Raw genomic sequence first — 13263 nt, forward strand, 5'->3', positions numbered from 1 at the left:
AGCAGAAAATTAACTGGCCCCTGATGGACAGAGGCCCTCCTCCCTTTAGCCTGTGCCTGCTGGCTGAGGAGACCCGCAGGGCTCACAGGTGTCTGGGGGCATCCAGCCCTCCCTGCCCGGGTGCCGCACTAAGGGATCAGGGAAGGGCGTGGGGGGGCAGCTTCCCGGGGCAGGGAGGGACAGGCGGCTGCATGGCCCCGGCTGGCTCGGGTGGGCTGCATGGCGCCGGCGGGCTGCAGGGGCCCGCCTGCCCCCGCGGGGCCGTGCCTAGGGAGCCCTGCGCGCTCAGCCTTCTCCCACAAGGTGGCTGCCCGGTGCGGTTCCCACATAACGCAGCCAGAGCTTCCAGAGCGCTGCCGTGACCCGGCGGGAGGCCGCAAGCCCCGGCGGGAAGGCGCAGGACCGGGCCCCGGGGCTGCCGTGAGCCCGCCGGCACGGGCAGGGGCGAGGCGGCGCGGGCACCTGCGGCATCGCCGTACCCCGCGGAGGGCAGGCGGCAGCCGGCGGCACCGGAGCCCCCCGCCGCGCAGCGGCCCGCCGAGGGGGCAGGCGGCGGTGGCGGGGCCGCCCTCCGCCCAGGGGCGGGCCCCGCGCTCTCCCCGCCCCCCGAGGGGCCGCCGTTCCTGCCGCCGCCGCCATGGAGGAGCAGAAGGAGAACCGCCCGCAGGCTGCCCCCTACGAGGCGCCGGCGCCGCCCGCCCCCCGCCGTCTGCCCGCCGGTGAGTGCGCCGCGGCGGCGGGAGGCGCCAGGCGGCCGAGCCGGAGCCCAAGCCGGAGCCGGCCGGCGGTGGCCGAGCCAGGCATGCGCCAGCGCCCCCGGCCCGCCGCCGCCTCCTCCCCGCGCATGCGCAGGGCCCGGCCGCGGCGCCCATGGCGGCCCGGAGCCCGCGCTGCTGCGGCCGCGCGTCGCCCCCGCCCTGCCCCGGGCTCGGCGGTTCCCGGTGCGGGGGCGGCGCTGCGCGGCTTGCCCGGGCGGGCCGGCTGCCGGGGGCGGGGGGCCACAGGCCCTTCCGTCTGCGCCCCGGGCCGGGGGGGATGCGGCGGCGGGCCCGGGGTGGGGGGGCTGGGCTGGGCCGCCGTGCGCTCGCCCCGCCAATGCTGCGAATAACCGTTTAGCGCCAGAGCGCCCGTGGGTTTTCCTCTTCCCGTTCTTTGCTTTACGCGTGTTGGGCGTCTGTCCGTGTGTGTGTGTCAGAATCGGTACCGATTTGCGTTAACGAACGTGTCGAGAGAAATCTTGGCACTGGTCAAGGCCCCTCCACCTCAGACCAGACAACTTCCCCGTGGCAACGGGGACACACGTTCGGTTTTTGTCTCAGAGCCGCTGTTTGGCGTGACTTGGTGTGTGTGTGCTTGTACCCCCTTTAGTGTCTCGATTTTGGGGAAAACCGTGTTCCAGGGCAGGCTGCGGCAGGCATTTGCTTACCCAGCTGTACCCCAGTTTGCTCAGTTTGGTCACCAGATGTGATGCTTCACTGCGTTTTGGTGCCGAAACAATGTGTACATTTTAATGCTCTGGCTTCTTGTTTTGACCTTCTTAAATGACTTCCAGATTTCTCTTTTAGGGTAGGCAGCATTGTAGAATCGGTGATCAAGAAACTAATGGGAAAAACTCAACTGCCGGTTCGCATGACTTCAGTGATCCAGTTTACAAAGAAATTGCCATAACCAATGGTTGTATCAACAGAATGACCAGAGATGAGCTCAGAAGTAAACTTGCAGAGTTCAAGCTTGAAACCAGGTTAGGCTTATTTGTAAACCTTCTGATTTATTTTTGAGAGCAGTAGAGCCGTAAGGGATGATTAGTTTAAAATTCCAATACACACGCCAAACCAAAAAGCAGATACGCCATCAAATGCCAGTTGTTTTATGTTGGGCTTTTGTTGTAGGATTAGTGCATGTGATACTGGTTAATGTGTCATCAGAAATGTATCAGAAATGTTACCAGAAGTGCTGTCTCAACTGGTAGCACAAAGAAACAAAATAGTGTGTGATTGTAGGGTGCTTCTTGACATGTTTTTGGTCAAGGGGGGGGAAAAACTGCCTGGGTTCTCGGGTGGTGTTGCAGACCTTCGGTGTACAGAAACTCGCTTCAGGACATAGGTATTTTTATTTAATGTATCCAGTGCAGGTTGGATATGGGCCAGAACCCCTATGGTGATAGGGCTCAGAATTTAATTAATGCAGAGGACAGGTACCTTTAGATGGGAGAGTTTGTTAATCTGAATGGATGTGATAGAATAATATGAATAGGTGAGTGTATTATAAACTGGATTTGTGCTCACTGAGTAGGAAGGTGCTAGGAATATAGAGAGTGGCTCCTGCTCTACCAGAAATGACCTGCAAGACCTTTAGATATTGCTGTGGCCAGACAAATTTGAGATGTTGAGAAGAAAGTCAGTTGGGAAGAATAAAGCGTGGTGTTTCTATTGGAAGTAGCAGTGGCAGGGAGTTACCAAAGTGAGAAGCTACTGCTCTGGAAGAAGCGGGAATATGAAAGGTGAGATGGAGTCTGAAAGGAGAAATATATCTTTTTAGAGAAGACTGCTGTAGGAGAGAGGATGTTCAGAGCGGGGGAAAAAAAAGAAAGGAACAAAGATTCATTTGAACAGAATGAAATAAAAAAAAGAAATTGAGGGTGGGAAGTGCAGCCAGCTACCTCCACCTCATCTGTCTGTATAGTTAATTCCTCCTCTGGTTCAATGAATTTAGCTCCTCGGGAAGAAAAAGTTTTATCATTGCCCAATAAAATTTTTGGTAAAAGAGGTTAGATTTGTACAGCTATGCAGCAGTAACTGATTTAAAAATAAAAAGCAAAATTCAAATAGTAAATGATGTGTGTTTGTGGCTTTTTCCTAGGTTATTAATTTTCTATTTGTGTTTTTTGTTCAGCTGTGAATGCAGAAAGCTTTAAACTTTTTTTTTTTTTTTTAGCTAAGCTAGACTTTTGTCAATGTATTCAGTGAAGTTGGTCAGAATATGCCTCACGTGTAAACAAATAGTGCATTGCCTCTAATGTAGTGACTTGAGCAGATTGCCACACACCACCCTTTCTCTTGGTTATTTTGATAGCAAGTCATCTCCTCTTTCAACTGCTGTTAGAGGTTTGATGAAGAAAAAGGTAGTTTTCCCCTCTATCAGCTCCCATTACTGTCTCAACTTTGAATGAACTGGTCATTGAATTAAACTAGATTAATAAACCAGAGTGAAAAAGTTGTCTGTGTTTGCAGAAGAAAGTGATATTCTCAAATGCAGGTTTTAACAGTCTGATACCAGTTTTTCCTTGTGGATCAGTGGGCTGCTTTTCTGATAATACAATTTGGTACAGGTAGCTCTTATGGCTCATGTGATTTCATTTGCAATGTGTAATTTAAAAAGTAACTTCCTTCAAAGAGGAAATTATCCTTGTTTATTCAGCTCTGTTTTGGTACGTAGCAGTTCTGGCACCTGTACTTGCATATGGTAAAGTTTGTATTAAAAAGATGCTGAGGGTAACTTTAATCACTTGCCTCTGTGAATTTGTTAGCCACAAACCTCCTGAAAAGCAGGATCTTGATGAGGAAGTTCTTCTGACAACTGAAATCTCTAGTACTTTAATGGAGATATTCAAGATAAATTTTAAATTTAGACTAATTTTAAATGTGGGCGTTTTAGCTGGATTCTGCATTATCTGTGCCACTGCGGGCATCAGTCACTTCAGGCAGAGGGCACAGGGAAATACAGGTAAAGCAGTGCTGATTCCAGGGACAGAGGTCATCTAGGAGCAATCTACAGGACTGGCCTTTGCAAAGGCTTTGGCTACTGGGCCTTGCAGAGCTGGAGGTGACTGCAGAGTGTCTCTGCGCTGTGCTTCCCAGTCAGTCCCCAAATACGATATTATCTAGATGTGTTAGTTGTCAGGGGCTATCCCAGCCTCTGCATCATCCCAGATAATGGATCATGAACTCTATGGTAAAGTTCAATCCAGACTTCGTAAGTGCTGGTGTTCAAAATGAGATTAATAAATTATGAACTTTAAAATGTTAAATACAGCTTCAGTTCTACAGTGGTGAAATAATTAAAGCAGAGTGTGATCTTTGTCACTTTCCTTATCTCTTTAGAGGAGTGAAAGATGTGCTGAGAAAGAGACTGAAAAACTATTACAAGAAACAGAAGCTGATGCAGAAGGAACCCATTAATGGAGGCAGCTGCTATGACTACATCTGTGTTGTTGACTTTGAAGCAACATGTGAAGAAGGAAACCCACCTGAGTTCATACATGAAATAATTGAGTTTCCTATTGTCTTACTAAACACACGTACCTTGGAAATAGTAAGTAATCTAATGACCGTGTTGGTATGCTGTCCTCCACTGTCTTTGCTTTAGAAAGTCTAGATTAGTTTTTAGGTAGATTTTGAACTTCACTTAAAAATAGCTTTGGTTTTTTTTCCATAAAGACCTATCCTCTGTGCCTCTTACATACAAACAAAACTTTTTTTCTATTCTTAAAGCATCTGGAATAGATGATGCTCCTGCTGTTGACTCCCTCTGTTGATATGAGGGACTTTTAGTTTCTCAGTCATCCTTCACACACACACACCACTTCTTTCCTTGCTTTAAGATCCACAGAGCTATTTCTAGGACCCTAGGGACTCATCATAAACAAGGATTAGCAAATTCTGTAGTCCTGTGTGAGGCAGTCTAGAAGAGACTAATGCAGGGCCCTAGAAAGTAAGGTTAAGTGAACTCTACTTCTTGGCAGGCTAGACTATTTCCACAACGTACCTGACAGGTTGACAGCTGTGTAACCTGATTTTAAACGTACTTAGTAGGCATTTGGCAGCCTCAAGTGCTCTGTTCCCGTACAGCTTTCCTTTAGGAAGAACTACATGCTGTCTAACTGAAACTGAGTGACTCGGCGCACGCACCTCTGACTAATGGTTCATTTATGAAGAACTTTTAAGAGGAGGAGGGTTTCCAGGAATCGCTGTGATGCTACATTAGACTGTAGCTGCATGTGTGACTAATGCAGAAAGAGGATTGTGCAGATTACCAAGGCTGGTTTATGACCTTTAGAGTAGTAGGAAACAGTGTGGGTTTTTTCCTCTATCCAAAGGGGTTTGTATAGCAGCAGGTATTTGGGGCTTTCTTTTTTCCATGGAACTTGCATGTAGTTTTCACTCTTGTACTGCTCAGTTTCCCAGAGTGAGGTTATTCTGTTTATTGCTGGCTGGCTGGCATCCAGAGGTGTATGACTTGCATGCAGCCTCTGAGATGTGCAGCCGGTTGCCACCCTTGAATTACAGGTGAGCCTTTAGAGACGCCACCTAAAAACCATCAGGCTTTGCTCGTGCCCCTCACTTCTGTTTTCTCTTTACTCATCCTCTCCTTTTCCCAGATCCTCCCCTTCATTGTAGTCTGTCCTTCTCCCCTCTTACATCTGCGCCTCTGCTCTTTGGTGTCTACTGGCTGAGAGGAAGGATGTGTTCTGGTTGGAAAGCCATCCATCCACTCATCCCACTAGGAATCTCATGATGGCCAATGAGGAGGATCATAGTGGCTCAGGAGGTACACACTCCTTTTGCCTCCAGCTGGACAAGTAGCCGCTATTGCCTTTTGGCTATGGGCAAGCCAAAGAAGTTGCCTGGTGGGCTACGTAGTGTGCTGCTGCTGAGTGTTTAATTCTTTTATTACAGGAGGATACCTTTCAGCAATACGTCAAGCCAGAGATTAATCCCAAGCTTTCAAAATTCTGTATCAGTCTGACAGGAATCACCCAGGTAATTTGCACTTTTGTTTGTTCAGGAAAAATGTCAAAAAAAATAATATGTGGTGTTGATGTTTTCAGGCTGGTAATCTTTCATGGCAATTTTTCTGTAAGGCTTGTTCTCTTAATCTTGTTTTTTTTCCCCCTCCCAGTTATCAGAATTGATTTCACTAAATTAGTCACTTAGGTGTCTGTAAGGAGCTGTAGGGAAAAGGATTCACTTTGTAATCCATGTGTAGAAGCATAATCTTTAGCAGAGGAAAGCACCTTTTGAATTGCATCAGTTCCTCTTCCAAGATCTTTATTCTAATTTAGAGTCTTACAACGGGAACGGTTTGTGATTAAGTGACTTGAGCCAGGAGCCTGGGAAACAAGCTCAAAGGTTTTAATCCAAGTTCAACAGCTGACTAACCTTGTTACCTTCATAGTTGCCGTTTGGAGGCTGGCTCTTTTAGTAGTGCTTTTGTGGTGCCTTTTTTTTTTTTTTTCTTTCTTCCCCAGTGTAGAAAAATCTGTCCAATTGTCTGCTTATTTTAATGTGTAATCTATTTCTAAAGATTTTTGTGAAGCCAACTTTGTGAATGATCTAGTGAGTGCCTATATACCAATATAATTCTTACACTTCATGCTGGGTGTTTTTTCTGACAAAATGTTCCTCACTTCTGGTTTTTTTGGTTCTCTTAGGACATCGTTGATAAAGCTGATACATTTCCACAAGTTCTGCAGAACGTCATAGAGTGGATGAGACAGCGTGAACTGGGAACAAAGTATAGCTATTGCATGTTAACAGATGGGTATGTCCTTATGCAACCTTCAGCACGATCTAAAACGGCAAAACAGTGTTTAATCTTTGTGAGAGTATTTTTAAAGGTGGATCACGACGCTGTCATTGTGCCACGTTATTACAATTTTAGCTTTTGGGAAAATTGGAAAAGCTGAACTAAACAATTTGAAACGAAGCTTAAATCCATTAGAGGGCACTGTTTCTTTCCTGGCGTGCTTTATGCAACTAAATGATGTTAAACAGGCTTTTTATCCTTTGTTGTTGTAATTCTCTGTTTACATCTAGCTTTCATATAGAACACCATACCTGAAAATAATCTTGTGCAATTTCAGTTCTAAGCAACTCCTATGCTGTCCTGAATCTGAGGTTTCAGAGATGTGTGGGGGTTGTGTTGTATCCTAAGTGTATTAGTGTTACTGTTAATACACCCGGCATATTTTGCCAGAAAGCAACAATGGATTATGCTGTTTGTCAAGCAAGGAGCAATGGCTGGCACAGAAAGCTCTCTGCTTTGGCTTAGAGGACTGTGGAACTGGTGGGTCCCACCTTTGGCGAGCTTTGTGTGTGAGAGACTGACTAGTCCTTGCACTGCCACCTGACTTTGCTCACTCACAAGGTCTGCGTGGAAAATGAAATCCCCTAATGACTGCAGAGCGAACAGATCTGGAGATCTAGATACATCTGTGATGCAGCATTGTTCTTGTGATCTTAGCTTTGTTATATGATGAAAGATAACTGTTTGAACCTTATCTTATGTTGCACTGGCCAGGGAATTTTTCTCTGGGTGATGTTTGCCTTTTAGCTGTGAAACATTACTATTCTGTTAACATGTCTGCTTTCATCCTTCTCTTGGAATGAGGGATTTCAGTAGGAGAGGGAGTATTTAACGTTAGCTGTGTGGAGGTGAATGATGCATTTTCGTGTTGCTATGCCTGTTGTTTGCCTGGAGTAGGTCTTCTCCTGTGCTGGATTAAAAAAATGCAACCCTGTGCTGCTCTGTTACAATGACTGTGTTGAACCAAAGAGAGATGAACCCCAAAATAAAACTGGAGTTTATGAAAAAAGAGCATGGGGGGTCTTTAGCATGACTTCCTGACACTTCTGTTAAGTAAAACATGTAAATATTCTAGTGTATAATATGAGTGGTTTGAAAAATAACGGTCATAGGAGATGAACGGATACATAGCAAAAGCATTTTTTTAACTAACCCAACTTAGCAAGTGGGCCAATTGTTTTGGCCGTGAGACTTTTTCTTCTCGAAATTCCTGAAGATTTGGATGACAACTATAAATCACAGGTGTTTCTGGTGAAGAACCCATATAATTGAAATGTGGTTGTGTCCAATGTGAACAGTGAAGCCATTTGAAAGCTGTCACACAAGACCTGAGGTGTACAGTTTAGGTCTGTGTACACCTTAAAAATACGGAGTTAAAATAATCACATTCCAACTTTAAGTTAAGGAACTGTGGTAAATACTGCTATTTCACTAATTTTTTACCTATGATTAAGTTTCTATCTTTGGAAGCAACAGTGAATTAAAAAAAGATACTGCTAAAGCAAAACTGGTGCAGGATTCGTTGCATTGAGCCTAGAATGTGCCTAGAATTCCCCTCCAGATGAATCCCTTCAATGAAATTCCTCAAGGAAAATAGGTGCAGTGAAATCTCTGTCATATGGGTGAGATTGTGTAGACAGCTGCCAGAGGAGGGAAAAAAGGCTTTATTTTAGCTTGAAGCTTACAAACTCGTTGGGGTGGTTCCTTTCAGGAAGGTAGGCAAGAAGTATATAGGGTTCTGCTTTCATTTTCTTTCCATAAAGATCTCTTTCCTCCTAAAACTAAGCACAGTCTTGTTTCAATAACCTCCTTTAAGTAGAGAGATGTATGTGCATCCAAGTAATCAGGAAAATTTAAGGTGTTGCTTGCTCTGCCAAGGGCTGTATAAGCATCTAGTTTATCAGCAGGTTTTGGTGTAGATGTGGTAAGTGGAGAAGTTAGCATGCTATTATTAACCATCCTGGACCTGAAACCATCCTAGTGAAAATCTTGCTCGTGTCATTATTTGTTTTCCCCATGATTAAAAAATGCATATTAAAAAATTTTTTACCATGACTATAGCAAAAGCGCTTTTCCTAAACTGTTTTCCTTCTACTGATCGCCAAAGACAAGGGAGCTTTTTGTGCTACAGCTGTGCAATATGGAGAATGCAGGGCATCTGAATTACGTATTGCTGATGTTTTTCTCTTTTGACTTTTTAAGATCTTGGGATATGAGTAAATTTTTGAACATCCAGTGCCGCATTAGCCATATCAAATACCCTTCCTTTGCCAAAAAGTGGATCAATATTCGCAAATCATATGGGAACTTCTATAAGGTTTGTACAAATCGTTGTTTCTCTTGTCAGAAAACTTGGTTTAAAAGTCTAGAATGACCTGTTGTACTTGTCATCTTTACTTCTATAGTATAGAATTATAGTAGCTAAACTAGTTGCCTGGGGCCTGGTTTTCAAATGTGCTTCATGCCCAGATCTCACTTTACTCATTGAAGATCATATAATCTACAGCATTTTGATTTCAATCTTGGTTTTAGGAATTAGGAGATGCTCCATGAAGGTTTGTGTAAAAATGTTATACCAGCGCTCTTAGTTCAACTGTGACTTGGAGTGGTTCAGCTGGAAAGGCTGTATTGACTTTTTTTCTATCGTTTTTCCCTATTTTCATGTAATACACTACAAAACTAATTTATACCACTACCCGGACATACCTACAGTGGAATCAAATTGTCAAGAGAAAAGTAGTACCAGGTTCAGTGCTGGCCCTTATTGCTGCTTTCTTTCGCTGTCAGGTTACCGTACACTGGGTTATTGGAAATGGCACTGAATTTCTACTCAGTCTACACTAAATGGTTTGTTTGAATGTGATTTCAGCCTAGTGATGATCTTCTTTTGAAGGATTTTTTTCGTACTAAACTAGGAAGAAAGAGGTTAACATTTAGTAAGAGAAGACCTTTACTTTGTGCTGGGCAAATATTACAGGGTTACTCCATTTCTCCCTCTGTTGTGCCTTCTCTGCGTGACTGTTTCTGTTGGAAACGCTAGAGCGCAGAACAGTCTTGTTAGTCCTGTAGCTTTAACCTAGACACATTCTTTTTTCCTACTCTGTTGAGCAGTGAGTGCTTTTTCATCAAAGGCAAAGAAGATTGTAACTTAAAAAGAATCAGTTTGGGGTTTTTTTGTAATTTTTTTTTTAATTATTAAATGCAAATGTAGCGGTTTTAGTCGTTCAGTGCTTCTGCTTGGCTATTGTGCTGCTATTGAGTCTGTTGTTAAGTAAAAGTAATAGATAAAACTAATGTCAAGGAATTGTAACTTTCCTGTGGAATATCCCACAACCTGCGGTGTGTCTCTGCTGCCCTGTGTGTGGATGTTATTGGAGTTGTGTATTGCCAGCTTTTGGCTACCGTGTTGTCGCCATTCTGCCTATTAAATCCAGCAGCATGGTGCAGTATCCTGGAACTTGTGATGTTCTGTGTTCCCTCACCCCAACCACCCCAAGTGAGACAGCAAACTAAAGTTTTCCTCTAACATTACCCTTCTGTTTTTCTTTGACCTTTCCAAAGAATAAATGTATATTTAGTGGTTAATCAAGACAGGTCTTGGGGCTTTTGCTGGTGTAGCAGTTTGCATGGCTAAGTCAGTTAAGCTTCCTTGTCTGTTAATGCTGTTGGTCATCCGTGTAAATGTGGGCTGCTGTAGGTGCTGCTGATCTGTTCCTCTGGTATTCGGAGGCATTCAGAAGCTTGATGTCGGAATCAGGAGCCTGGTGCTTCTTTAATCGCCTAGCATTTAAAAGGAAAACCAAAATCTAATTCCCTTTGCAATGCCACTTTGGGTGGTAATTCCTTTTTATAAGGCTTATTAAACCTAGCTAGGCCATGGCTTCCGCTGTTGCCAGCGCTGGCGCATCTTGGGCTGGTGCTGGTTATGGCGAGAGGCTCTTGACGTTACCCTGAGTCTAGACAAGCTCCTGTTGACTGTGTCTCTTCTGTAAAAATGAGTGTCTGTCTCACCCAGGTGCTTTGAAGTTAAATTGTTGGTGATCTGACAGACGGCAACATGAAAGTAGTATGTGACTTACGTAGACTTAAATTCTGCATATGTTTCTCCTGCACTGTGTTAGATTAAAAGGACTTGGTACAGAACCTAATTCTTGAATGTGGTTCACTTTCTCCATCAGGTTCCTAGGAACCAGACCAAGCTGACAATCATGCTTGAAAAGCTGGGCATGAATTACGATGGGAGACCTCACAGTGGACTTGATGACTCTAAGAACATTGCAAGGATAGCTATAAGGATGCTACAGGATGGCTGTGAACTGCGGGTGAACGAGAGAATGCATGCTGGACAGCTTATGACAGTCTCCTCCTCAGCCCCCTTAGAGGGAGCCCCTGCTCCACAAATGCCCCGCTACAGAAACTAGCAGCTCAGGGGTTCTGCCTTCGCAGCTGCTCTCAGATACCCGCTGAAGACTGCTATGAGCTTATTAAACAGCCACCTCTGCCAACCTGTCTGCAATGCAGAATCTGAAAGCACCTTAACTAATAGTCTCTTGAAATAAAGAGGAGCGTGGAAGCTTTTTGCTCTTTGAAGCCTGTGTTACAGCATCGGGGTTTTTTTATATACTGATGGTTTTGTTGTTGTTTGCAACCTTTCATGCAGTAAGGTTGATATGTGGAATCCAGGCAAAGTGTTTGGCTTTTAAAAACATGTAATTTAAACATGCAAAGATTGATTGGGCCTGTGCGCTGCTGTTCCACCCCAGCCTGTGGGTAGTATTTATTCACTATGCCATACTCTAATGATATCTAGCATCTGATTATTCATTGCACACAAGTAAGACGTTGCTGGAAGAACTGAAATAGCAAGCAGCTGGGCTGGCCTGTCCTGATAAGGCACTCTTCTAGGAGTTCCTGCTAGTAATTTTGGTTGGGGTTTTTTTTGGTTGGTTGATTTTTTTACGAAGTCTAGGAAAAATGGGAGCACATTCAATTCTAAAGCAGTAGAGAAGTACTGTGTTGTTTGGGGTTTGGGTTTTTTGGTTTCCTTTAAGGGATATGTTTGGTTCCACATCAAATAGAAGAGATGTTTATTGAATAAAAAGTCCATTAATGCAGTATGATAGTAATTTTTTTTTAACCTGTATATAAAAAGAGAAGGAGGTTTGTTACCTCCTATTTCTGCTACACACATAGCTGCGCTTCATTTAATGTCGCTTTTAGACATTGTCAGCCATTTGGACTTAAAAATAAGTGAAGTAACAAAGCGTGCCAGATCCTTAAAAGTTTGTGCTATGTGGTGGTTATGTAAAACAAAACAAGAAGCTTCTAGTTCATAATTAAAAGCACGCTCAACTGTTTTGGTACCTTCCCATGCCTCTGCCACCACGAAACTGTGCCTTTATCTCAAAATCTAACATTGGAAGATTAATATGATTTTCTTAGTAAAGGCCACATCTAATTATTAACAATTTCTGCTTTCTTCCTAGGCCCCAGATAAGATGGTACTCAAAAGAGGCCAAAGTGTTAATTTGCTTTGTCTCTGTGGGCTGTTACAAACTACATTAATGTGATCAGCTTTGCATTAAATAGTTTGTTCTGAAAAGTGATGTACTTTGATTGCTCTTAGTCCAAAAAAAGTTAGTTTGTTAATCCCTGTGTTATAATTCATTCATTCTTTCTTACGACTTACGTTATACAACAGAATAACCAGTTTGTAATAAAGCTTTGTTGAGAACATTCACTGCTTGGCTAATCAAACTCCATCCAGCTCCCCTTGCTCTTCTGACTGTTAAATCCGACCAATGGAAACATGAAAACTTCATTTTAAATTCACGTAAAAGAGCAAAGTATTGGTCAATTCTCACTTCCTTCACATGTAGGAAGGAAGCAGTTTTCTTTCTAGAGTCGCAGATTTGGATAGCCACAAGTACTTTAGAACGATGTTCCTTTTCCTTCTGAAAGTAAATACTTGTCTACTTGTAGAATCTTGTTGAACTTCACAGTTTCCTTTCTTTCTTAGCAATAATTGATGTATTTTCAGAAGGTTAAAATCCAAATCTCTGATATGCTTACTCCGAAAATACCATTTATTTGTCAGCCCATATTTTGTGCAAATTATTAATTATGTTATTTGCTTTTTGCTGTGACAACCTTAGTATCCTCTTTTCTGAAGAACCATGGTAATCTACTTTTTTTGTCTTTGAGTTACTGTCATGCAGGTTTCTATGATAAAACTGAGTCTAGCTCAGCAGATCTCCCCTTGAGGTGCTGGCAGGATCACAGACTTTGTCACTAGTCTTTTATTTACAGGTCTGTAAGTAGGCTCACAGCCCTTATTTGTACAGATTATACTACAAGTTTCTTAAGTGAAGAGCTGTTGTAATTTTAAATCATTTAAGTATGGAGTTGTTTCTTTGTGTTAAATATTTTCAACAATATATTTTGAGCTAAGGGTTAAATAGTAATTGTTTTCTGTTTACTGCTTGAGTATTTTTTTATCAATGAGTTGCAGAAATCAGTAGAATCGTTCCAGATACTATTTTATCTAAGTTGGACTAATGTCAAGCTGTAAGCTGTAACTTGCCTCACAGAATGTTTGATTCTGTGCTTTTCAGATTAAGTGAATTTTATCAGTGTTGGTTTACTTGAAATGTAAACAAACTGACTGAAATAAGTTGG

At 43.4% G+C, this 13263-nt stretch overlaps 1 protein-coding gene across 3 annotated transcripts; it reads left to right on the forward strand.

Annotated features, from left to right (window-relative positions):
* Positions 1 to 588: 588 nt before the first annotated feature.
* Positions 589 to 12321, forward strand: ERI1 (exoribonuclease 1). Of its 3 annotated transcripts, none has more exons than XM_040599969.1 (7): positions 589 to 719; positions 1566 to 1741; positions 4101 to 4311; positions 5676 to 5759; positions 6431 to 6540; positions 8788 to 8902; positions 10764 to 12321. In XM_040599969.1, exons 2-7 carry the CDS (start codon positions 1689 to 1691, stop codon positions 11004 to 11006), a joined length of 816 nt encoding a protein of 271 aa, XP_040455903.1. In that variant the 5' UTR covers positions 589 to 719; positions 1566 to 1688; the 3' UTR covers positions 11007 to 12321. The 3 variants fall into 3 exon arrangements, with proteins under 3 accessions (XP_040455903.1, XP_040455881.1, XP_040455892.1); XM_040599947.1 differs by lacking the exon at positions 589 to 719 and adding an exon at positions 1025 to 1129; XM_040599958.1 differs by lacking the exon at positions 589 to 719 and adding an exon at positions 1157 to 1343.
* Positions 12322 to 13263: the final 942 nt, after the last annotated feature.

The sequence above is a fragment of the Falco naumanni genome, chromosome 1 (assembly GCF_017639655.2).
Source record: "Falco naumanni isolate bFalNau1 chromosome 1, bFalNau1.pat, whole genome shotgun sequence".
NCBI classification, from domain to species: domain Eukaryota; kingdom Metazoa; phylum Chordata; class Aves; order Falconiformes; family Falconidae; genus Falco; species Falco naumanni.